The sequence below is a fragment of the Dendropsophus ebraccatus genome, chromosome 12, assembly GCF_027789765.1.
Source record: "Dendropsophus ebraccatus isolate aDenEbr1 chromosome 12, aDenEbr1.pat, whole genome shotgun sequence".
Classification (NCBI taxonomy): Eukaryota; Metazoa; Chordata; class Amphibia; order Anura; family Hylidae; genus Dendropsophus; species Dendropsophus ebraccatus.
In genome coordinates, this window is record NC_091465.1 from 5321812 (window position 1) to 5347203 (window position 25392).

Below are 25392 nucleotides of genomic sequence, written 5' to 3' on the forward strand. Positions count from 1 at the left end.
AGGCGGTGCTAGTGATTTAGATATTCAGTCATGCGCAATGGCATCTATATTAGTATTCATTATTATTATTCAAAAAGGTCAAGAAGGGTAGAACAATACATTCTGTGCAAAGATACTTTTTCATGAATCCAAGAGCACAATGTATTTGTTTTCCATAAATTGTTTATAGATAAGTGTCTCTGGGTCCTTGGGGATTGTGTCTACAAATGATAACTTTCCAGGAGTTGTTCTCAGTGACGTGCTTCCAGCATTCCTCTTCTTTATCCAGAACATCTCTCTGTCACCCTCTGATCACGCTCTCATCACGCTCTGATCATCTCCAGTCTCTTAAGAGGGCAATATATATAGGTGTAGTCATATAGGTACGGTGCAGGTAGGTAAAATCGTATCGCTGGCCTTATCACCAGAATCCTCCTTTTGCAGCAATTCCAGCATTGCCCACCTTTGGCATTCTAGCTATTAATCTGTTGGGGTAAGCTGGAGAAATTGCCCCCCACGCTTCTAGAAGCAGCTCCCACAGGTTGGATTGGTTGGATGGGCACTTCTGGCGTACCATACGGTCCAGCTGCTCCCACAATGGGGTGGTGATCTGGTGACTGCGCTGGCCACTCCATTACCTAGGATAGAATACCAGCTGCTGCTTCTGCTGGAAATAGTTCTTGCACAATTTGGAGGTGTTTAGGGTCATTGTCCTGTTGTAGGATGAAATTGGCTCCAACCAAGCGCTGTCCACTGTGTATGGCATGGCGGTGCAGAGTGATAGCCTTCCTTATTCACAATCCCTTTTACCCTGTACAAATCTCCCACCTTACCAGCACCAACCCCAGACCATCACATGACCTCCACCATGTATAACAGATGGCGTCAGGCATTCTTCCAGCATCTTCTCATTTCTTCTGCGTCTCACAAACCTTCTTCTTTGTCATCCAAACACCTCAAACTTGGATTCATCCGTCCACAACACTTTTTTCCAGTCTTCCTCTGTCCAATGTCTGTGTTCTTTTGCCCATCTTAATCTTTTTCTTTTATTGGCCGGTCTCAGATATGGCTTTTTCTTTGCCACTCTGCCCTGAAGGCCAAAATCCGGCAGCCGCCTCTTCACTGTAGATGGTGACACTGGTGTTTTGCGGGTTCTATTTAATGAAGGTGCCAGGTGGGGACCTGTGAGGCGTCTGTTTCTCATACTAGACTCTAATGTGCTTATCTTCTTGCTTAGTTGTGCAACGCGGCCTCCCACTTCTTTTTCTACTCTGGTTAGAGCCTGTTTGTGCTGTCCTCTGAAGGGAGTAGTACACACCGTTGTAGGAAATCTTCAATTTCTTAGCAATTTCTCACATGGAATAGCCTTCATTTCTAAGAACAAGAATAGACTGTCGAGTTTCAGATGAAAGTTCTCTTTTTCTGGCCATTTTGAGCGTTTAATTGACCCCACAAATGTGATGCTCCAGAAACTCAATCTGCTCAAAGGAAGGTCAGTTTTGTAGCTTCTGTAACGAGCTAGACTGTTTTCAGATGTGTGAACATGATTGCACAAGGGTTTTCTAATCATCAATTAGCCTTCTGAGCCAATGAGCAAACACATTGTACCATTAGAAGACTGGAGTGATAGTTGCTGGAAATGGGCCTCTATACACCTATGTAGATATTGCACCAAACACCAGACATTTGCAGCTAGAATAGTCATTTACCACATTAGCAATGTATAGAGTGGATTGGTTTAAAGTTAGGACTAGTTTAAAGTTATCTTCATTGAAAAGTACAGTGCTTTCCCTTCAAAAATAAGGACATTTCAATGTGACCCCAAACTTTTGAACGGTAGTGTATATATTAGGACGACAGGTTCTGCAGACAGAAGAAATACTGTAAAATTTCTGTTTTGCCTCTTGTAGAACTGTAAATGCAGCTCTGCAGCATACGGCCGTACAAGTGGTGATACATGATAACATCTGACATCAGATCAATTCTATATATCATTCTATTATAATATTTTTATACATGATACCGGATGATCAGATATGCTGGATTATTGGATACACACAGCCTCCGGGGCGTCATTATACCGCACAGCGGCTCCACTACCTGGGATCACTACCCTGGGTATTACATGGCACATTCATTAATGCTGCAGCCATCACTAAAGTTTTAATTAAGATTCAATTATAAATTTAAATGAGTCGGGAAGGTCTCCTGATAGCGGCACCGAGCGCGCTCATTACCTCATCTATTAATCGAGGAATTAAACAGGATTGTCGCTGCGCGGTGCGTGTTCCATCGGATGTGTGATAGGAACAATGGCCGGCCAAAGCAATAACAAACTAAAAAATCATATATATATCATGCATGAAATCAACAAAACAATAGTATCCATGACCACAATGTAACATGTCCCGAAACACTGATACAATGTGCTCAATAGAAGACAGAGTAGTCAGCTAAGAGATACTGGTGCCGTAATAATCTACTAAACAGGGGAGGAGACGCCCAGCTGGAGCGTAATAATAAAACTGCAGCGTATATTAATCACAGTATAATGGTTACCCAGTCAATAGATTCCAAAAGTGCTAGAATTACAGAAATGTTATAACTATAGAAAACAGCAACTTACAGAACTTATCAGCTGCTGTATGTTCTGCAGGAAGTGGTGTATTCTCTCCAGTCTGACACAGTGCTCTCTGCTGCCACCTCTGTCCATGTCAGGAACTGTCCAGAGTAGCAGCAAATCCCTATAGGAAACCTCTCCTGCTCTGGACAGTTCCTGACATGGACAGAGGTGGCAGCAGAGAGCACTGTGTCAGACTAGAGAGAATACACCACTTCCTGCAGGACATACAGCAGCTGATAAGTACTGGAAAGTAATATACAAATCTGTATAACTTTCTGACAACCACTTTAAATGCTATGACGATGAGCCTAAAACTTAAAGAGGGTCTGCAAAAAGCCTATTAATCTTATGTATAAGAATTCACACAAAACAGTATAAGAATCCAATATACAGTCACACTATAGACTGTGCAGAAGAGACGGTGGTACACAATGTATGGGGGAGGGGACGGCTGCCAGGGGCAATGCTGCCTGCATATTTTCCTACTTGATAAAGAGTCGCTGTCAGGATTTCTACGTATTAAATTAAGCTGTAAAACGTCTTTCGAGAAAAGTAATTATTAATAGAAATAATGAGAGGACGAAGCAGCCGGAGCCTGACCCCGGGCCAGGACCAAAGATAATGAAAAACACAACCAGAGTGCCTCTATAGGAAGAAAGATGGATGGAGAGATAGACAGAGAGTCGGATAGACAGAGTCGGATAGACAGAGTCGGATAGACAGAGTCGGAGAGATAGATAGGAGATAGATAGGAGATAGATAGGAGATAGATAGGAGATAGATAGGAGATAGATAGGAGATAGATAGGAGATACATAGATAGATACATAGATAGATACATAGATAGATACATAGATAGATACATAGATAGATACATAGATAGATACATAGATAGATACATAGATAGATACATAGATAGATACATAGATAGATACATAGATAGATACATAGATAGATACATAGATAGGAGATAGATAGATAGATAGATAGATAGATAGGAGATAGATAGATAGATAGATAGATAGATAGGAGACAGATAGATAGATAGATAGATAATAGATAGGAGATAGATAGATAGATAGATAGATAGATAGATAGATAGATAGGTAGATAGGAGACAGATAGATAGATAGAAGATAGATAGATAGATAGATAGATAGATAGATAGATAGAAGATAGATAGATAGATAGATAGATAGATAGATAGATAGATAGATAGGAGATAGATAGGAGATAGATAGATAGAAGATAGATAGATAGAAGATAGATAGATAGGAGATAGATAGATACATAGATAGGAGACAGATAGATAGATAGATAGATAGATAGATAGGAGATAGATAGATAGATAGATAGATAGGTAGATAGATAGCTGCACCCTTTTACCATAACATGTCTGCTTCTATTTTTTACAAAAAGGAAATATTTCCATGTAAGAGGTAATAACGGTGTTTTTGTGTTTTTCCTCGGCCGTCAGTTACCATGGTGATGGGATCCTCCGTCCTGACCTCTCGGTGACAGTCATCTACATTTAGGTCTCCAATTTACAAGAATATCTCCCTGAGTCATATGACGGCTTCTCCTATAATAAATCGTCTCGCTTTCTACCTCTGCTGCGCCGGCCGCCCACATCCCTGGTCGTGGAGCGATGGAAATATTGAGTTATCGCCCGCTCTTATAGATTTCATAGGGGAAATCATTCAAGTGAGAACAAAGTCGGGCTTAACAAATATCAATTCTTCATGCAGAAGGTAGAAACCGTAAACTTTATGAGACATCAGAACGAGGCTGAATTAAAGGGGCAAATGTAGACAATCCTCTAAGAGCTGAACACAGCAGCAGAAGCACACAGACCTCTCCCATCCTGACACAAGAAACTCACATCTAGGCTATGTAGATAAGAGCACTCTAGGCCTGGCACTGTAGATGAGAGCACTCTAGGCCTGGCACTGCAGATGGGAGCACTCTAGGCCTGGCACTGCAGATGGGAGCACTCTAGGCCTGGCACTGCAGATGGGAGCACTCTAGGCCTGGCACTGCAGATGGGAGCACTCTAGGCCTGGCACTGCAGATGGGAGCACTCTGGGCCTGGCACTGCAGATGGGAGCACTCTAGGCCTGGCACTGCAGATGGGAGCACTCTAGGCCTGGCACTGCAGATGGGAGCACTCTAGGCCTGGCACTGTAGATGGGAGCACTCTAGTCCTAGCACTGTAGATGAGAGCACTCTAGGCCTGGCACTGCAGATGGGAGCACTCTAGGCCTGGCACTGCAGATGGGAGCACTCTAGTCCTAGCACTGTAGATAGGAGCACTCTAGGCCTAGCACTGTAGATAGGAGCACTCTAGGCCTGGCACTGTAGATGAGAGCACTCTAGTCCTAGCACTGTAGATGGGAGCACTCTAGGCCTGACACTGTAGATGAGAGCACTTTAGGCCTGGCACTGCAGATGGGAGCACTCTAGGCCTGGCACTGCAGATGGGAGCACTCTAGGCCTGGCACTGCAGATGGGAGCACTCTAGTCCTAGCACTGTAGATGGGAGCACTCTAGGCCTGGCACTGCAGATGGGAGCACTCTAGGCCTGGCACTGCAGATGGGAGCACTCTAGGCCTGGCACTGCAGATGGGAGCACTCTAGGCCTGGCACTGCAGATGGGAGCACTCTAGGCCTGGCACTGCAGATGGGAGCACTCTAGGCCTGGCACTGCATATGGGAGCACTCTAGGCCTGGCACTGCAGATGGGAGCACTCTAGGCCTGGCACTGCAGATGGGAGCACTCTAGGCCTGGCACTGCAGATGGGAGCACTCTAGGCCTGGCACTGCAGATGGGAGCACTCTAGGCCTGGCACTGCAGATGGGAGCACTCTAGGCCTGGCACTGCAGATGGGAGCACTCTAGTCCTAGCACTGTAGATGGGAGCACTCTAGGCCTGGCACTGCAGATGGGAGCACTCTAGGCCTGGCACTGCAGATGGGAGCACTATAGGCCCAGAACTGTAAATGGGGGCACTCTGAGCTGTTTAACGCAGCACTGTTTACTTTTTTTTTTATGACAGCACTCTTTGTCTGGCATTGTATATGGTAGCGTGGTATCTCTGCGACCAGTTACTTGCTAGATGGTACTGTGTGACGCCACTACTGTGGTGGTTGATCTGTGGGATATAGCTCAGCCGCTTAGGAAGATGTTGTGATGCCGGTGCTGACTCAGAACACAGGTATGATGGTATACCTGCTTGTTGTATGTGGCTGGCTATACCCTTCCCCATTGGTTGATGACTTGCCGGGTTGGGCGCTTATCCTGGTGGACTGGAGTGGAGTTATGACCCACCAGGACTGTCGTTACCACCACCCACAGGAAGGGGTGGTGACCCTAGGACAGTGTAGTCTGTGTGTAGGTGCTGGTGCAAGGATCGCCGAGACCCAGTAGAAATAAATAAACTCTTCTTTTTACTAATAAATCTTCTGGGATACAAGTGAATAATACTTGACTGATACAGACTTGACTTTACTAGATCTGTACTGAGAGCTGTTGAGGTAGAGAGTAGAGTAGCCGTGCTGACTTGTTGCGTGCTGAGAAAATTAGAGAAAGTGTTCAGAGAAGCGGAGAGGAGTAGGTCATAAGAGTCCCAACCCAATGTAGTACTGTGCTCTGCCGGAACTTTAGAAGAAGAAGAGTACTTGAGAAGAATACTTGAAAGAAGAATAATACTTGTGCAGTGTCGGGGTTCCCGTCCTATCAGGGTGACACAAGCCCCAGTCCTAGTTACCTGAATTGAGCTAAGTGTCTGAAGTTTTCCGGTCTCACCTGTGCTGCAAGATAGAGTACGTAGGCTCTTGGCTGCTTTGCTCTATCCAGGACAGTTCATCTACTTTAGGATCCTGTCCTGCACTTTTAGAGATGTTCATGGTGTGGGTTGGGGTGATCTCTGTAGGGGTTTAGCACTGCATCTTGAGGATAAGTGTTGCTTTAGAAAAGAAAGTCTCTGAGTTCTTCATAAGTGTACACTACAGCTGGTCTGTCCCAGACAGGGAACCTGGCAGATCCAGGCTCCTGGCTAACTCAGCAGGGATGACTGATCTGTGTGTCTTGCTCCTCAGGGAAACAGAAAAGAACTGACTAAGTGTGGGTCTACACTTCCTCTCCCCATGTGAGAAGTTCCTACAGGGTGTGTGTAACAGCTCCTGTGAGTAGTGGAGAAGAGAGTGCGAGAAGAAAGAGGATAGAGATATGTAACAAAAAGAGCAGCAACTCTCATTGGTGTACAGATCACAAACACAACAATAACCCCTTCATGACTACAGATGTGCAACATATATACATGAATATACATACTGCTAACATCTAGTGGCAAAACTCATACATGACTTCATTACCACTTCACTTTTGAGATACCAGGCTTTTGCGAGGGGTGTTCAAAGTAGAAACACCCATGGTGTGACACCACAGTAGCACTCTATGTATGGCAGTATTTATTGAAGCACTCTATTCCTGACAGTTTATGGTGGCACTTTGGCTCGCTGTCTTTATGAAGGCATTTTCTGGGTGTCTTTTATTGGAGGGGTTTCTTGTAACTATAGGAGCCCTAAATCACATTGTTTATGGGGTCATGGTGGAGTTATGAATGAATTTCATGGCACTGTTTGTTAACCTATTTAAGTGGCCTCTGGATCCATATGTAGGGGGCACCCTTGCTCCATTAATGGGGGCTGGGGGTCTCACCAGTTCTTGTAGGCTGGCCCCATGTCATACATTCATCCATCCTATATGGTACATGTTATCGGTTACTAATAGACGCGTGTTCACACTCTAGTAATTGCTTCATTGAGCTGATGTCGTATCCTATGTAATACATAAAGCATAAACCTAAAGATAAAAGAAACCACGAGACATCACATTAGATGGGAATTAACCAGGGAAATGATTGGGCCCGGAGCGCGGCTCCTCCGGTGTTACCGCTCTATCACTGCCAAATCCAACGCATTTAAATGCAATTATACATTATGTGAAAAGTACAAGAAAAATAATCTGGAAAATATTTCGAGTGCAGTTTGACTGAGAGCGGATCTGACAACATGCTTTTGGGAATAAGAATTACCATTGGACCTTAATAAAACCATCCTGACAGGCCGGTTACCATAGCAACGCGAGCCGTCTCTCTTTCCTTCGGCCTAAGTGAACAGAGCACGGTTATTATGAGGCTTAATTTCATTGTGTTCTCCAAACATGACACAAGGAGGGGGATACAAGAGGGGGCTTCATGCCAAAATATTTACTGCAAGGCGGGATCTGCTGACCGGAAGGATCAATCAATTCATTAGAAATCCCCTATATATAGATGAACAGGATCCATATCCGAAAGATCACTCTGGATGCTGACAAATCGCTCATGTGACTACACCCGACATGATGGTTCTATGCCCCCCCCCCATTTAGTATCTATCTATGTATAATGTATGCCTAGATACTGATGTTACATACTTGTGATGGCGCCCCCTTTGTTGTTTTTATTTCCTCTCAGAATGTCCACCTAATGTATCCAGTGCTGGTGGTCGCACATGCTCAGTAACTCTGTGCCACTGCCTGAATCCTATTGTAAAAAGGTTGTGGAACACTTCCATCTATTGTGCAGGACAGATACAGGACAGAGGGAAAGAAAACAGCAGGACACAGAATTGACTGATCCTGTGCGGAGGGAAGTGGAAGAACTGAGCACAGAACTGACTGATCCTGTGCGGAGGGAAGGAGAGGAGCTGAGACAGAACTGACTGATCCTGCACTGAGGGAAGGGGAGGAGCTGAGCACAGAACTGACTGATCCTGTGCTGAGGGAAGGGGAGGAGCTGAGCACAGAACTGACTGATCCTGTGTTGAGGGAAGGGGAGGAGCTGAGCACATACTGACTGATCCTGTGCTGAGGGAAAGGGGGGAGCTGAGCACAAAACTGACTGATCCTGTGCGGAGGGAAGAAGAGGAGCTGAGACAGAACTGACTGATCCTGCTCTGAGGGAAGGGGAGGAGCTGAGCACAGAACTGACTGATCCTGTGCTGAGGGAAGGGGAGGAGCTGAGCACAGAACTGACTGATCCTGTGCTGAGGGAAGGGGAGGAGCTGAGCACAAAACTGACTGATCCTGTGCTGAGGGAAAGGGAGAAGCAGAGCACAGAACTGACTGATCCTGTGCTGAGGGAAGGGGAAGAGCAGAGCAAAGAACTGACTGATCCTGTGCTGAGGGAAGGGGAGGAGCTGAGCACAGAACTGACTGATCCTGTGCTGAGGGAAAGGGAGAAGCTGAGCACAGAACTGACTGATCCTGTGTTGAGGGAAGGGGAGGAGCTGAGACAGAACTGACTGATCCTGCTCTGAGGGAAGGGGAGGAGCTGAGCACAGAACTGACTGATCCTGTGCTGAGGGAAGGGGAGGAGCTGAGCACAGAACTGACTGATCCTGTGCTGAGGGAAAGGGAGGAGCTGAGCACAGAACTGACTGATCCTGTGCTGAGGGAAGGGGAAGAGCAGAGCACATACTGACTGATCCTGTGCTGAGGGAAAGGGAGAAGCTGAGCACAGAACTGACTGATCCTGTGCTGAGGGAAGGGGAGGAGCTGAGCACAGAACTGACTGATCCTGTGCTGAGGGAAAGGGAGGAGCTGAGCACAGAACTGACTGATCCTGCGCTGAGGGAAGGGAGGAGCTGAGCACAGAACTGACTGATCCTGTGCTGAGGGAAGGAGAGGAGCTGAGCACAGAACTGACTGATCCTGTGCTGAGGGAAAGGGAGGAGCTGAGCACAAAACTGACTGATCCTGTGCTGAGGGAATAAGAGCTGAGCACAGAACTGACAGATCGTGTGATGAGTGAAGGGGAGGAGCTGAGCACAGAACTGACTGATCCTGTGCAGAGGGAAGGGGAGGAGTGGAGCACAGAACTGACTGATCCTGTGTTGAGGGAAAGGGGAGGAGCTGAGCACAGAACTGACTGATCCTGTGCTAAGGGAAGGGGAGGAGCTGAGCACAGAACTGACTGATCCTGTGCTGAGGGAAAGGGAGGAGCTGAGCACAAAACTGACTGATCCTGTGCTGAGGGAAGGGGAGGAGCTGAGCACAGAACTGACTGATCCTGTGCAGAGGGAAGGGGAGGAGCTAAGCACAAAACGGACTGATCTTGTGCTGAGGGAATAGGTGCTGAGCACAGAACTGACTGATTCTGTGCTGAGGGAAGAGGAGCTGAGCACAGAACTGAATGATCCTGTACCAAAGGAAAGGGAGGAGCTAGGTATAGAACTGACTGATCCTGTGCTGGGGGAAGAGAAGGAGATGAGGACATAACTGACTGATCCTGTGCTGAGGGAAGGGGAGGAACTGGCAGGGGTCGCTGGCCTCGTTGACTTTAATTGACAGGATGTAGTCATTTTGTGTCATTGGGAAACAGACAGAACGTAGTCAGAAAATGACTCCATCCTGCCCATGCAAGGCCCCACGCCGGGCAACATGTAAGACATCCTCCTTTTTTATAGCTTCCCCATATGGGACAAAAAACTTTAACTGAACCTAGCCTAAGAGGAGTTGTCAGTCGGCTTTATCTGGTCATTCATTAGTAATAATCTATTTTCGCTGAGGTTTAATTTCCCATATTTTTTTTTTAACCTTCTTAATCTCATTAACGGCAATAACCACAAAGAGCAGCAACATCGAGACAACCGCTCTGCGTTCACCATCTATCCTCCGCTCCAAATCTCAGGAGAAAGAAAGTCTCCCCCCCTCCCGGGAGAGTTCACACCGTGTCAGGAGGAGACGGCACATGGCACACTTTAAGGATTTTCAGGAATTTTAAACATACCGAAGATGATTTTTTTACAGCTAAAATTTAAAAGAAATAGATTATTTGCTATACAGGATTAATAATGTTATATTTTAATGGGTTGGTCGCTAAGATATTATCATGCACAATAATACCAATTAATGTTTTTTTTCATATTAATATTATATTTATATTATAAAAATTGGAAATAGGGTAATTTAACTGTTATTTATATTGATTTAATTTATTTATTAAAAAAAAATTATATTCTATTATAGTACTGACACCTTTCAAATAACCACCTAGATGCTGCAGTCACTACTGACCAAAGCATCCAGGGGGTTAGACTGAAGTCTCATCCTGGTGAGTATCAGATATAATACAGCTGGTATCCACATCTCCTCACAGCATCTGAGTGTGAGAGGGGGTTAAAGGGGTACTCCGGTGAAAATGAACTGCTATCAGTAAGTTATAGAAATTTGTAATTTACTTCTATTTGAAAATCTCCAGTCTTCCAGAACTTAACAGCTGCTGTATGTCCTGCAGGAAGTGGTGTATTCTCTCCAGTCTGACACAGTGCTCTCTGCTGCCACCTCTGTCCACGTCGGGAACTATCAAGAGCAGCAGCAAATCCCCATAGAAAACCTCTCCTGCTCTGGACAGTTCCTGACATGGACAGAGGTGGCAGCAGAGAGCACTCTGTCAGACTGGAGAGAATCCACCCCATCCTGCAGGACATACAGCAGCTGATAAGTACTTGACGACAGGAGATTTTTTAATAGAAGTATATTGCAAATCTATTTAACTTTTTGAAACCAGTTATTATGAAAGAAAAAAAAATTCAGGAGTCGGGGGTTCAGGAGTCGAAACTTTAGTCCTGGGCTGGATTTCCGGTACAATTTCTGCAGATCAATCGGGTGATGGGTGAAGAGATTGACATGTAATAAGCTGCGGCGCACGCAGGGGGAAGAGCGCACGAGTGGTCGCACAGAAGAGAGAACTGGTTCAATATTCAGATTTCCAGCTATCGTGTTTTCTGCCAGAAGGTGTCAACACGTGTAATGGCAGCGAGAGGATGATGTATTGTGACAAAGGCGAGACAGAAATGTAATAAACAAAGCTGACAAAAACAAATGTTCTCAGTAAAATAAATCTCACCGCGCTCTGTACTAAATACACTAAGTGGAGATGAATCCAGGCTTCCAGCTCGGCTAATGGCGGAATACATAGAGGAGATTAGAATAATGATTTCTATAACAGCTTCTGTGCAGAGTCAGTGATGACCCGACTTTACTATTTAAAAGGAGTTTTCCACTCACACATAACTTCTGATATGTTGCTGCCCATGGTGAGACTAACAATTCATTCCATACTTGTTATTATCTATTCAGTCTCCTTCCCCCAGTTCTGAGCTGCTGCTTTCTGCTGAAGACTTTACTCTCTGTCTCCCCCTCCTCCCCCTCCCTTCTGAGAAGGCTGATGTAAAAAAGTCCCTGGCAGGCTTTATCTGCAACATTGTAGCTTCTTTTTGAGGCTGGGAAGGATAATCACACTGATGTCATTAGTAACTTGACTTCAGATTAACTCTCTCAGCATTACAAAAAAAGCTACAATGTTGCAGATACAGCCTGCCAAGGAGGAGAGAGACAGTGAGAAAAGCTCACACTCAGATTTTATGTCTTCAGCAGAAAGCAGCAACTAAGAACTGGGGGAAGGAGACTGAATAGATCACAACAAGTATGGAAGGAATTGTTAGTCTCACCATAGGCAGCAACATATCAAAAGGTATGTGTGAGTAGAATAGCCCTCTAAAAGGGACACTCCATGATCCAAATCTGTCACAGTCCATATGCGTTTGGGTGGTTACAGAGGTTGTGGGCTGCAGAACAACTGACCAAGGGCCAAGGTCTCAATTTCCTTTAAATCCCCATAAAAGCGACTAAAACCCCACCCCTATTATAATGTGCGGTGGTATTATTTGGGCCTTGTAGGACTATGTGGGTTTTTTTTTAGGATTATTGGATCCTTTTTTTAAAATTTTTAAGGGACCACCTCCTCCCAAGGGACCACCTCCTCCCAAGGGACCACCTCCTCCCAAGGGACCACCTCCTCCCAAGGGACCACCTCCTCCCTCCTCCCTTATTATACTAAACTATCACTACATTACACTACATTATCACTACAAGTCAATGTACAAATAAACTGCAGGATAAAACAGGGGGTCTGTTTTATCCTGCAGTTTATTTGTACATTGACTTGTAGTTATAATGTAGTGTAATGTAGTGATAGTGTAGTATAATAAGGCAACTTTTATTATGGTATTATTTTACTTATTATGGTGGTTTTGGTGGTCTCCCTACAGGAGCCGCCCCTCAGTTAGGTCCTTCCCGGAGGGATATATGGCTACTCCTGTGTTTTAAGACTCTTAGAGGAGGCCCCTCAGGCTCTTTTTTGCATATTCATGTTTCCCAGGGAGCAATGCACCTAGAATGTCACTGCATTGAGTGCTTTAACCAGCAGCCGCCAGTGTTATCTTTGGCTGGTCTTCCTGAGATCAGTGATCAGTTTTATTTTGGCAGTATAATATGGTATTATTTAGGTTGTATATGATGATATTATTTTGGCAGTGTACGGTGGTATAACTATGGGTTGCATATGATGGTATTATTTTGGCAGTATATGCTGGTATTATATGATTTGTTTATGACAGTATTATTTTGGTCGGATAGTGGCACCAGTGTGGGCTGAAAGACAAGCTGGTGGCCCTACTTCTGTTGCCGAGGACCCCATCATTTATACAGCTAGTCCTGTGTCTACATGGCTCCAAGAGAGGGGGGGTCATGGACTTGATTGGTTCCATGTCCTTTGTAACTGGACGGTGAGAACTGGTCCTGGACTCCGCACTGGTAACAGGTAAGTGTGTGACAATAAAGTGGGTGAAAGGGTTTCAAAACCCATGGGGGGGGGGGGGGGGGGCATGTATCATTATAATCTACTGTATAAATGCCCAACTGTCGGGGTAAATAAACCAAACGTGGTATGACATCATCAAACATTTCATCCAATGATGTCACTGGCTGCACTAATGACATTAACCCTTCTATGGCACCGACAAAGATCATATATTACATCTTAAGTTACAAGCCTCAATGGGCTCAGTGCCCAACCATGCTGCCCCCTCCGCCCTGGCTGTATATTATATTGGGCACAATGAACTGAAGCTATTACGCTACAATTGTGCATTTTATATATGACGATGAAGTCTCCGCAGCCCCTGATCAGACTGCACGAATTAAAGAATTAAAAGACGACAAACTGCGCATCGATTGCACAAAACTCCCCAATCACTCAACCCTGAAGTCCGTAACCAAGGAAACCGCACCTCCGACTAGTCACACCGCAGGTGGGAGACGCACAGAATCGTAGGGACATAGCCAGGAGAGGATACATGTAGGGCCGATTCTGGGGTCTCTGCCGCCTGAGGCAAACCTCAGGCGGCCGCCCCCTCACTAGCAACAACCCCCCCCCCCCCCCGCGCCTGCACAACCCCCCCCTCCCCGGCCGGCCCTGCAGCCACTCACCTGTCCTGCAGCAGCCGTCCGGTCCCGCCGCCAACGCTCACCGCTGTCCCGCGCCGTCAGTCAGCAGCTGTCATCGCCGCCAACGCTCACCGCAGTCTTCCCGGCCCTGCAGCAGCTCACCTGTCCTGCCGCCGATGGGTTGTCCTGCCTCCAACGCTCACCGCTGTTCCCTTCCGTGCTCTCGCGCCGTCAGCCAGCAGCTGTCATCGCCCTTCAGCGAGTCGTGAGTGCCCGGGGTCAGCAGGGGCCGTGATGCCCCCACTGACCCCGGGCACTCATGACTCGCTGGAGTCGATGACAGCTGCTGGCTGACGGCGCGGGACAGTGGTGAGCGTTGGCGACGGGACAGCTGCGGCAGGACAGGTGAGCGGCTGCAGGGCCGGGAAGACAGCGGTGAGCGTTGGCGACGGGACAGCTGTGGCAGGACAGGTGAGCGGCTGCAGGGCTGCTGTCTGCCGCCCCCTGCAGGGGCGCAGAATCTGCCGTCTGAGGCGGAATACTCATTCCGCCTCATGGCAGAAACGGCCCTGGATACATGGCTCCAATACATGGAAAGGTTCCATTCTGTACAGCGATGACATCACTAGCGGAGGCCGCCACCAGCTGACGTCACATGGAATAGAATGTACCGTATCACTGGCAAGAGACTTATATCACCATGCTGAGGCTTCGCTAGCACCAATGGCGAATACAGTTCTGTCACTGCCAGCTCTCATTTACCTCAGACGTACGCGGCCTCGGATGGCGGCAATAATACTTACAATACTCTGGAGTTTTATGTAAGAGCCTAATGCTGTAATCTACGAGCGCTGATCAAATGCGTCCGTCTGCTGATCTAATTACATCCAAATGGCTGCCAGCGAACAGCCAGGACGTGAAGCTTAGATCTGGAACCAAAATAAGCAAAAAAATCATATGAATATTCTATGAAGAATAAGAGAGCGGGACTGGCGTCACATCAGAAGCACCAGTTACATCCACCAGCTCAGTCTATACAGGAGTCACTGGTACACAGCATTTTTCTAAATTATTATGGGGGAACTCCTACTAGACATGCTCTGGGATCCCTCCACGGGGAGGGGGAGGCTGAGATGCTGTTGTCTCTATCTACTTGTGTCACTTGTCACTGTAATACTATACAGACCACTTTCCAGCTGCCTCCTCCTTATCATCACAGACAGAACAGCAAGTCTCAGCTTCGTTTTAGATGTAGTGGTAAGACTGAGAACTGCAAGATATCAGGATTATTTAATATGTAATAATATCTCTAAGTTCCTCACTCTTTTTCCTGTTGTATTTATCTATTAGATATCTATCCATCCATCATATTTATGTCGCCCTCTATAACAGTCCTCGGTTCTATGGGATTTTCAGCAGATAATAGATTATTATTGATGGAACTTTTTTTTTCAGCCATTCAGAGAAGGAAAAATAGATGAATCAGCTTTCTGACAACTCATCCTGGAATCTGTGAGCATTCTGATACATAGTATAAATTATTCATCCAGGGAACGGTAATCAAGACTTGTCTATCACTATGTTCAGCTCTGCTGAGTGCGGGAAAACCGCGCAGCCCGGACAACAACGTCCCCCAGTGTCAAGGACGACAATCCAGAGACCTCCGAGCCGAGACCTTGGAAGTATCAGACAAAAGCAGCAATAAAACATGTACATGTGTACGGATAATACATGGTTCATAGATGTGTTGTGTCACTGAGACATTATATATATATATATATATATATATATATATATATATATATATATATATATACTGTATATATATGCACATATACACATATACATACAGACAGACACCAATGAATTGATTACCCCAGGTCATCTGGTCACAATGGCGGTCAGATACCACAGGACATGTATGGGGCCCCGCAGAGGGGTAAGATATTACAGGACATGTATGGGGCCCCGCAGAGCAGTCATATACCACAGGACATGTATGGGGCCCCGCAGAGGGGTCAGATACTACAGGACATGTATGGGGCCCCGCAGAACGGTCAGATACTAAAGGACATGAATGGGGCCCCGCAGAGGGGTCAGATATTACAGGACATGTATGGGGCCCCGCAGAGGGGTCAGATATTACAGGACATGTATGGGGCCCCGCAGAGGGGTCAGATATTACAGGACATGTATGGGGCCCCACAGAGGGGTCAGATATTACAGGACATGTATGGGGCTCTGCAGAGGGGTCAGATATTACAGGACATGTATGGGGCCCCGCAGAACGGTCAGATACTACAGGACATGTATGGGGCCCCGCAGAACGGTCAGATACTACAGGACATGTATGGGGCCCCGCAGAACGGTCAGATACTAAAGGACATGAATGGGGCCCCGCAGAGGGGTCAGATATTACAGGACATGTATGGGGCCCCGCAGAGGGGTCAGATATTACAGGACATGTATGGGGCCCCGCAGAGGGGTCAGATATTACAGGACATGTATGGGGCCCCACAGAGGGGTCAGATATTACAGGACATGTATGGGGCTCTGCAGAGGGGTCAGATATTACAGGACATGTATGGGGCCCCACAGAGGGGTCAGATACCACAGGAGATGTATGGGGCCCCGCAGAGGGGTCAGATACCACAGGACATGTATGGGGCCCCGCAGAGGGGTCAGATATTACAGGACATGTATGGGGCCCCGCAGAGGGGTCAGATATTACAGGACATGTATGGGGCTCTGCAGAGGGGTCAGATATTACAGGACATGTATGGGGCTCTGCAGAGGGGTCAGATATTACAGGACATGTATGGGGCTCTGCAGAGGGGTCAGATATTACAGGACATGTATGGGGCTCTGCAGAGGGGTCAGATATTACAGGACATGTATGGGGCTCTGCAGAGGGGTCAGATATTACAGGACATGTATGGGGCCCCGCAGAGGGGTCAGATACCACAGATGTATGAGGCCCCTCAGGGTGGCCAGATGACACAGGATATGGCAGTTCTGTGTATGGGGCCCTGCAGAGCAGTCATGTGATTCCGGTCCACTCGATAGTGTTTACAATGGCATCAGGACTGGAGCAATGGAAGAAGGCGTCTGGTGTGAAGAGTCTTGTTCTCAATCATGTGGATGGCCAGAATGATTGCACCAGGATGCACTATAGGAAGAAGACAAGATGGCGGGGGCAGTGTGATGGAGACCTTGTGTACTGGCATCATGTGGATGTTACTGTGACACCGACCACCTACCTGACCATTGTACACACCCATCCCCCCCCTTCATGGCAGCGGCACCCTCTAATGGCAGCGGTCTCTTTCCCCAGGATTATACATATAGGGCCAATATAATACCATAATATAGTGTCCTAATTTTACACAGCCATCTCTAAATAAGCTGTGTAATAATGCTGGGTGCTCTTCATTGGCCTCTGGGGTACCTGGCTTTGGGGGACCCTCTAATAGTCAGTGTCCCTGGGAAATCACCCAAACTTCAAACCTCTAAAACCAATCAAGATCCCAACCTGAATCTCTCTATACTGGATGTGGACTCAGAGTTTGGGGACATTGTCTGCAGGACTCTGTTCAGAGTTCACGTGCACCCCCTGCTGAATCGATTAACCATTGTATACCTGGAATCACGATTATCCTGTAGTCGTGTATATCACCTCACCAGGTATCATGTATAAAGATAGATCTGCCAACAATTCAGCCGCTTCTGTCTCCTGCAGGTAGAGAATGACAGACCTCGCCATATGGCCTTTCATTCCTAGTGTTTACCTCCCACGTCACGAGGAGCCGCAAGAAAGCAAAACCTAAAAGGAGACAAACTGAGCGCGGCTCTAAGTAACCCCTCATATCCCAGAAACCTCCCATCTTCAGCATTAACCCCCAGAGTCCCGCTCATACCTCCTGCTAAAAACTCTCCCCTGGACAGGGTCTTTCCTGGAGCAAGAGGATATTGTAAGATGGTGGAAGGATTCATCGCAGATCCACAAAAGATTCTGAATAACTTGTCATTTATTTGTTTAAATCTTTGGCTATTTAGACTTCAGGAGTCCAGTGGGCAGTACTAGCCAGTAACTGACAGCTATGGGTGGATGCTCATACAGGGAACGCTGTCAATCAATAATTAGAACCACCCACTGGACTCCTAAAAATCAGAGTTACCAGAGTTATACAGAATCCTTCCCCATAACAAATATGACTGATCTTGAGTTACATCCTGTATTATACTCCAGAGCTGCACTCACTATTCTGCTGGTGAGGTCACTGTGTACATACATTACATTACTGATCCTGAGTTACATCCTGTATTATACTCCAGAGCTGCACTCACTATTCTGCTGGTGGGGTCACTGTGTACATACATTACATTACTGATCCTGAGTTACATCCTGTATTATACTCCAGAGCTGCACTCACTATTCTGCTGGTGTGGTCACTGTGTGCATACATTACATTACTGATCCTGAGTTACATCCTGTATTATACTCCAGAGCTGCACTCACTATTCTGCTGGTGGGGTCACTGTGTACATACATTACATTACTGATCCTGAGTTACATCCTGTATTATACCCCAGAGCTGCACTCACTATTCTGCTGGTGGGGTCACTGTGTACATACATTACATTACTGATCCTGAGTTACATCCATTCTGCTGGTGGGGGTCACATTATGTAAACAGTCTTCTGGTCTCTGTACAGTTCTGTATTAGAAACCCTTTCTAGACTACCAGCATTACTGTGTTATTAGATGCTTTGTTTGTAGGGTATTTCATGTTACTTTCAGCTTTATCTTGTATTTTTTTTTTTTTTTTTAGTTTTCAGTAACTTTCTGCGGAGATCAGAAAAGCCCCAAACGCTAAAAATGAATGTGCGGTGCAAGAGAAATACAGACAAATGTGTGAGAGAGAGAAAGTGGGACAAGAGCTGGAAGGAAAATGAAAGGAAAAGTGTCAAGTGAGATAAAAATATAACACTGAATAAGAAGGATGTGTTCAGCGGGCCGGTAATCCTGTACGAGCTGCACTGTTCCAGGGCAGGGGTGAAGGGGGTGCTGCTGGATGTGCATGGAGAGGAGGAATAGAAAACTGCAGAAAAACTGACGATGATAAGATTACCAAAGGAGATTCTGCAAATACAAGTGTCCAGGAGCTGAGGCTGTAGTACCCAGTGCCGCCACTATGACGGCTACAGAGCCAACAGCTCCATTCTCTGGCTGGGGGCCAGAGAAGCGGAGCGGAGGACACAGATACTAATGACAGTAGCAACTAATGATAGTAGATATTAGAAGATCATAAGAAAAAAGTATTTAACACTGCCACAAATCGTTCTCATAGAACATTGAAAACTGGGAACCGCCATGGGCTCACACATGACCCCACCGCCGACACACACAACTATTTTTCCGGCAGATTTTATACATCCGCATTAACTTTCTGTACAGTGTTCCAGTATGGAGAATATTTGTAGATGTAATAATATGCATGTGGGAGGAGCCTAATATTTAAATCTATTCAAGCTTTGGTGAGCAGGACTTTTACTCTTTGACCAAAATTATGTTAGTTACTTTGGTATCAGGATACATATTATAGCGGCGAAGATGTCAGAACAAACAGAGGTCTTTAGCTAAAAGCTGATAGAAGTGACCTGCATCATAATAGCGGGCATCCCCCAAAAACGCTGACCCCAACCTAGGAGAACAGAGATTGGGGGGGGAATGAAATACAAATCTATAGTGAGAATATTCAGATGATTTATTGAAGAAAACAAAGTGAAGTGATACCTGTTGATTCTTTTTACTACCACAGTCAGACAAAGCTTGAGGACAGTCAGGCGCATGACTTGTATTTGTTAGGAGCAAGAAGCACAGACAAGAGGGGGAAAACACCAATTGTTTTGGTCTGAGAAGGTAATGTGTCTCAGAGAGTCATACTGGCATAGGGAGCTTTATAGGCCACACTGATACACAGTCTACATTGAGATATATTATCAGCCTATTACCCCTGTGTCTCTGCCACATCCAGTGGTCACATGTATGAAAGTAAGATGTATTGGTCACATGTGTCAACCAATAGGGCAGTCCCTACTGCAACCCCTTGTTAATCTAGAAGGGCTTGGACCAGTCTGAGCCCTGCTAGATCAGTACCTCCAGATGTTTTTGCAGTATCTTGTGTACAGCGTAGATAGCCGGGGACATGCTGATAAGGGGAAAGTTGGGAATCACGGTGTTCAGCCTCCTGACCATGAAGTTTCTAGTCTCTAAAAGTTAAGCCAAAAGGAGAAGATTTTACCTCAAGGACTAGCTACAAGCTACAAATACGGTCTTGTTGACTACAGCATTTCCCAAAGCTGTGACAAGCAAGTTACTACCGCCAGTCCATGCTGTGAAGATAGCGTCAAGTTTCTATAACCTTCTTCTAGTCCAGGGTTGGATAATTTCTGCTCAAGGGCCCCCTGGCATCTAACATTCTCTTAGTGGGCCTTAGGTCAACTTATGAAGACCACCAAACTGACCAAACTGCTGTAGGGACCCTATTATAACCAGAAAACACAGTACAACGCAGACCTTTGTTATAGGCCTCTCACCTGTCCAACCTCCTATATAGGAGCCATACACATACAGTTATATATATAGGGGCCATATCCATACAGTTATACATATAGGAGCCATATCCATACAGTTATACGTATAGGGGCCATATCCATACAGTTATACATATAGGACCCATACCCATAGTTATACATATAGGAGCCATATCCATAGAGTTATATACATATAGGAGCCATATCCATACAGTTATACATATAGGAGCCATATCCATACAGTTATACATATAGGGGCCATATCCATGCAGTTATTTGTATAGGAGCCATATATGTACAGATCATTTCTGTAATATGTGGTAACAGATTCAGACATAAAGTAAAATAAAAGGTCTAATGTGAAGCAGCTGTTTTCTGACGTCTTCTGTGAATATGAAGTTGGATTCGGCCGTCTCTCCTACTGTGATATAATAAAGTGGAGCTCTGTCTGGAAGCATCTGGGGTGAAGTAACGTACAATAACGCAGGAGACACATTTTAGCTCTCAGTGTGTCACTGACTAAGGGAATGAGCTCCTCTCTTGCAGAGTGTGAAGTGCGGTACATCATCTGCGCCAGCACAGTACAATCTCTGCCGCTCCCCCGCCGCCGCCGCTCATCACACAGCATATGCTTAGTGTATATCTGCTGCTTTATATCCCACCGACATGCGGAGCTGGAGAAATGAGGGAAGGTAGGCGGCCGCCATTGTCTATGTCACAGCGCCTCATTTATAGGATGCAGAACTTACAACGTAATAACAAGAACTGCGCATATCCTAAACGATCAGAAGATTGATCAAAACTACATGAATACGAACATCGAGATTCCAGCAACGCAAAGCGACACAGGCGCATTTACACGGAGATCTAATGTGTTTCAATACACAAACCCGAACGTTGGCTTACAGGGAAACTAACCTGCTGATATGTTACCATAGAGCTGAGGGAGATCCCCCTAAATCTTCACATTAATCAATATGTAAATGTGCAATGTGGGGCACTAGAGGAGATCCCAGCACCCCTGAGCACCGCTGTACCCACCTGCCAATGATGCCGCATTACACATATTCAGCATAATTTAGACCAGCACCCATCTCCAGGCCGGCAGTGGCTGCAGGATCAGCTGTGGGGAGGGCAACCCGGAGAAGGGGCCACGGAGCTGAGGAAGGATGGAGGAGTTGTTCCGCGTGGCGAGGAGAAGCAAGGGCAGAGGGGCGAGTTCAAACAGCCACCCACTCCTGCCTCTCTCTGCCTCCATTGTGGGGAACACCCATTTAGAGTGGGGATACCTCTCATTATGATGGGAATCCCCGCTGCGGTAACCTTGGCATTACACCAAGGCATTACTGTACTATAATACTGCCCCTATATACAGGAATATAACTACTATAATACTGCCCCTATATACAGGGATATAACTACTATAATACTGCTCCTATATACAGGAATATAATTACTATAATACTGCCCCCTATAAACAGGGATATAACTACTATAATACTGCCCCTATATACAGGGATATAACTACTATAATACTGCTCCTATATACAGGAATATAACTACTATAATACTGCCCCTATATACAGGAATATAACTACTATAATACTGCCCCCTATATACAGGAATATAACTACTATAATACTGCTCCTATATAAAGGAATATAACTACTATAATACTGCTCCTATATACAGGAATATACTACTATAATACTGCCCCTATATACAGGAATATACTACTATAATACTGCCCCCTATATACAGGAATATACTACTATAATACTGCCCCCTATATACAGGAATATAACTACTATAATACTGCTCCTATATACAGGAATATAACTACTATAATACTGCTCCTATATACAGGAATATAACTACTATAATACTGCCCCTATATACAGGAATAAAACTACTATAATACTGCCTCCTATATACAGGAATATAACTACTATAATACTGCTCCTATATACAGGGATATAACTACTATAATACTGCTCCTATATACAGGGATATAACTACTATAATACTGCTCCTATATACAGGAATATAACTACTATAATACTGCTCCTATATACAGGAATATAACCACTATAAGGCTATGTTCACACACCGTGAGAGACCGGCCGTTCCGTGACCCCGTCCGGGTCACCCAACGGCCAGCCTCTGTCCGTATCATCCCGGCCGGTACTGCAGTACCGACTGGATGATCTTTTGGCCGCAGGGTTCTGATGCGGGCGCATCAGCGTGCGCCCGCATCAGAACCTCCCATAGCACACAGTGAAGCGAGCGGCTGGAGCCGGAGCCGCTTGCTTCACTGTGTGAACTGACAGGTCTTTCTGCGGCCGGAATTCAGTGAATTCTGGCCGCAGAAAACTGACATGTCAGTTATTAGCAGCCCCTTATTGGATCCCGGCCGGAGCATATACGATGTATATACGCTGTGGCCGGGATCCCATAAAGAAACAGGCAATGTTCACAGGCGATGGCAACAACGGACGTACTTATACGTATTGTGAACATAGCCTAATACTGCTCCTATATACAAGAATATAACTACTATAATACTGCCCCCTATGTATATGAATATGCTTGTAGCTGGTATACATATATATCACATGTATCACTAATCATCTTACCTGTCAGTATGTTTTCCGCCATAACATTGACTTGGACCTCCACAGAGTGCCTGGATGTATAGGAGATCTCCGCACTGACGTGTCCCACCTCTCCTATACACATGGGGGACAGGAAGTCTGTGCGCTCCACACGAGCCAAAGCAGCGACACATTTATCCTGGAAATAAGAGACCAGATATCAGATACAAAGCGCAGCGTGAATGTCCGATATGTAAAATATAGATACGATATAGGTGATTAGTGAAAGATTCACATTTCAGCTTCAATATTCCAACTCCTGAAAGTACAAGACCCCTAAGATATATATTATTAGGGAGCGGAGGAGTGCTACACTGTATATAAGATGGGATACATTACCACTGATCTCATGCAAATGTATTATGAGGTTGTGCAGCAGCTGAGGTGTACGATGGGGTTCTGCAGAAGCTGAGGTGTATGATTAGGTTCTGCAGCAGCTGAGGTGTATGATGAGGTTCTGCAGCACCTGAGGTATTATGAGGTTCTGCAGCACCTGAGGTATTATGAGGTTCTGCAGCAGCTGAGGTGTATGATGAGGTTCTGCAGCACCTGAGGTATTATAAGGTTCTGCAGCAGCTAAGGTGTATGATGAGGTTCTGCAGCAGCTAAGGTGTATGATGAGGTTCTGCAGCAGCTAAGGTGTATGATGAGGTTCTGCAGCAGCTAAGGTGTATGATGAGGTTCTGCAGCAGCTGAGGTGTATGATGATGTTCTGTAGCAGCTGAGGTGTATGATGGGGTTCTGCAGAAGCTGAGGTGAATGATAAGGCAGCACCTGAGGTATTATGAGGTTCTGCAGCAGCTGAGGTGTATGATGATGATCAGCAGCTGAGGTGTATGATGAGGTTCTGCAGCACATGAGGTATTATGAGGTTCTGCAGCAGCTGAGGTGTATGATGAGGTTCTGCAGCAGCTGAGGTGTATGATGAGGTTCTGCAGCACATGAGGTATTATGAGGTTCTGCAGCAGCTGAGGTGTATGATGAGGTTCTGCAGCAGCTAAGGAGTAGAATGAGGTTTTGCAGCGGCTGAGGTATAGGATGAGGTTCTGCAGCAGCTGAGGTGTAGGATGAGGTTCTGCAGCTGTATAATCACCAGGGGATATATATATATATATATATATATATATATATATATATATATATATATATATTCTCCATAGCTGTATCTATATATTCTCTGTATCCTCCATAGCTGTATCTATATATTCTCTGTATCCTCCATAGTTGTCTCTATATATTCTCTGTATCCTCCATAGCTGTATCTAAATATATTCTCCATAGCTGTATCTATATATATTCTCCATAGCTGTATCTATATATATTCTCCATAGCTGTATCTATATATATTCTCCATAGCTGTATCTATATATTCTCTGTATTCTCCATAGCTGTATCTATATATTCTCTGTATTCTCCATAGCTGTATCTATATATTCGCTGTATCCTCCATAGCTGTATCTATATATTCGCTGTATCCTCCATAGCTGTATCTATATATCTATCTATCTATCCATCCACACTCACCGGCCACTTTATTAGGTACACCATGCTAGTAACTGGTTGGACCCCCTTTTGCCTTCAGAACTGCCTCAATTCTTGGTGGCATAGATACAACAAGGTGCTGGAAGCTTCCTCAGAGATTTTGGTCCATAGTGACATGATGGCATCACACAGTTGCCGCAGATTTGTCGGCTGCACATCCATGATGCCAATCTCCCGTTCCACCACATCCCAAAGATGCTCTATTGGATTGAGATCTGGTGACTGTGGAGGCCATTGGAGTACAGTGACCTCATTGTCATGTACAAGAAACCAGTCTGAGATGATTCTAGCTTTATGACATGGCGCATTATCCTGCTGAAAGTCGCCATCAGATGTTGGGTCCATTGTGGTCATAAAGGGATGGACATGGTCAGCAACAATACTCAGGTAGGCTGTGGCGTTGTAACCATGCTCAATTGGTACCAAGGGGCCCAAAGAGTGCCAAGAAAATATTCCCCACACCACAATTGTAGCCTCAGTTTCCTGTTCTTAGCTGAGCGGAGTGGCCCCCGGTGTGGTCTTCTGCTGCTGTAGCCCATCTGCCTCAGAGTTGGCCGTACTGTGCGCTCAGAGATGCTCTTCTGCCTACCTTGGTTGTAACGGTTGGCTATTTGAGTCACTGTTGCCTTTCTATCAGCTGGAACCAGTCTGCCCATTCTCCTCT

At 45.7% G+C, this 25392-nt stretch overlaps 1 protein-coding gene across 3 annotated transcripts in view; it reads right to left on the minus strand.

Moving 5' to 3' along the window:
* Window positions 1–25392, minus strand: part of ACOT7 (acyl-CoA thioesterase 7) — a 124895-nt gene that overhangs the window by 82753 nt on the left and 16750 nt on the right. For all 3 annotated transcript variants that reach the window (XR_011359214.1, XM_069947381.1, XM_069947380.1), the window contains exon 4: window positions 23169–23325. Coding sequence is in view for 2 of the 3 variants with exons in the window: in XM_069947381.1 (XP_069803482.1) it covers window positions 23169–23325 (157 nt within the window). In the remaining variant the exon portion in view is untranslated. The remainder of the gene's footprint in view (window positions 1–23168; window positions 23326–25392) is intronic.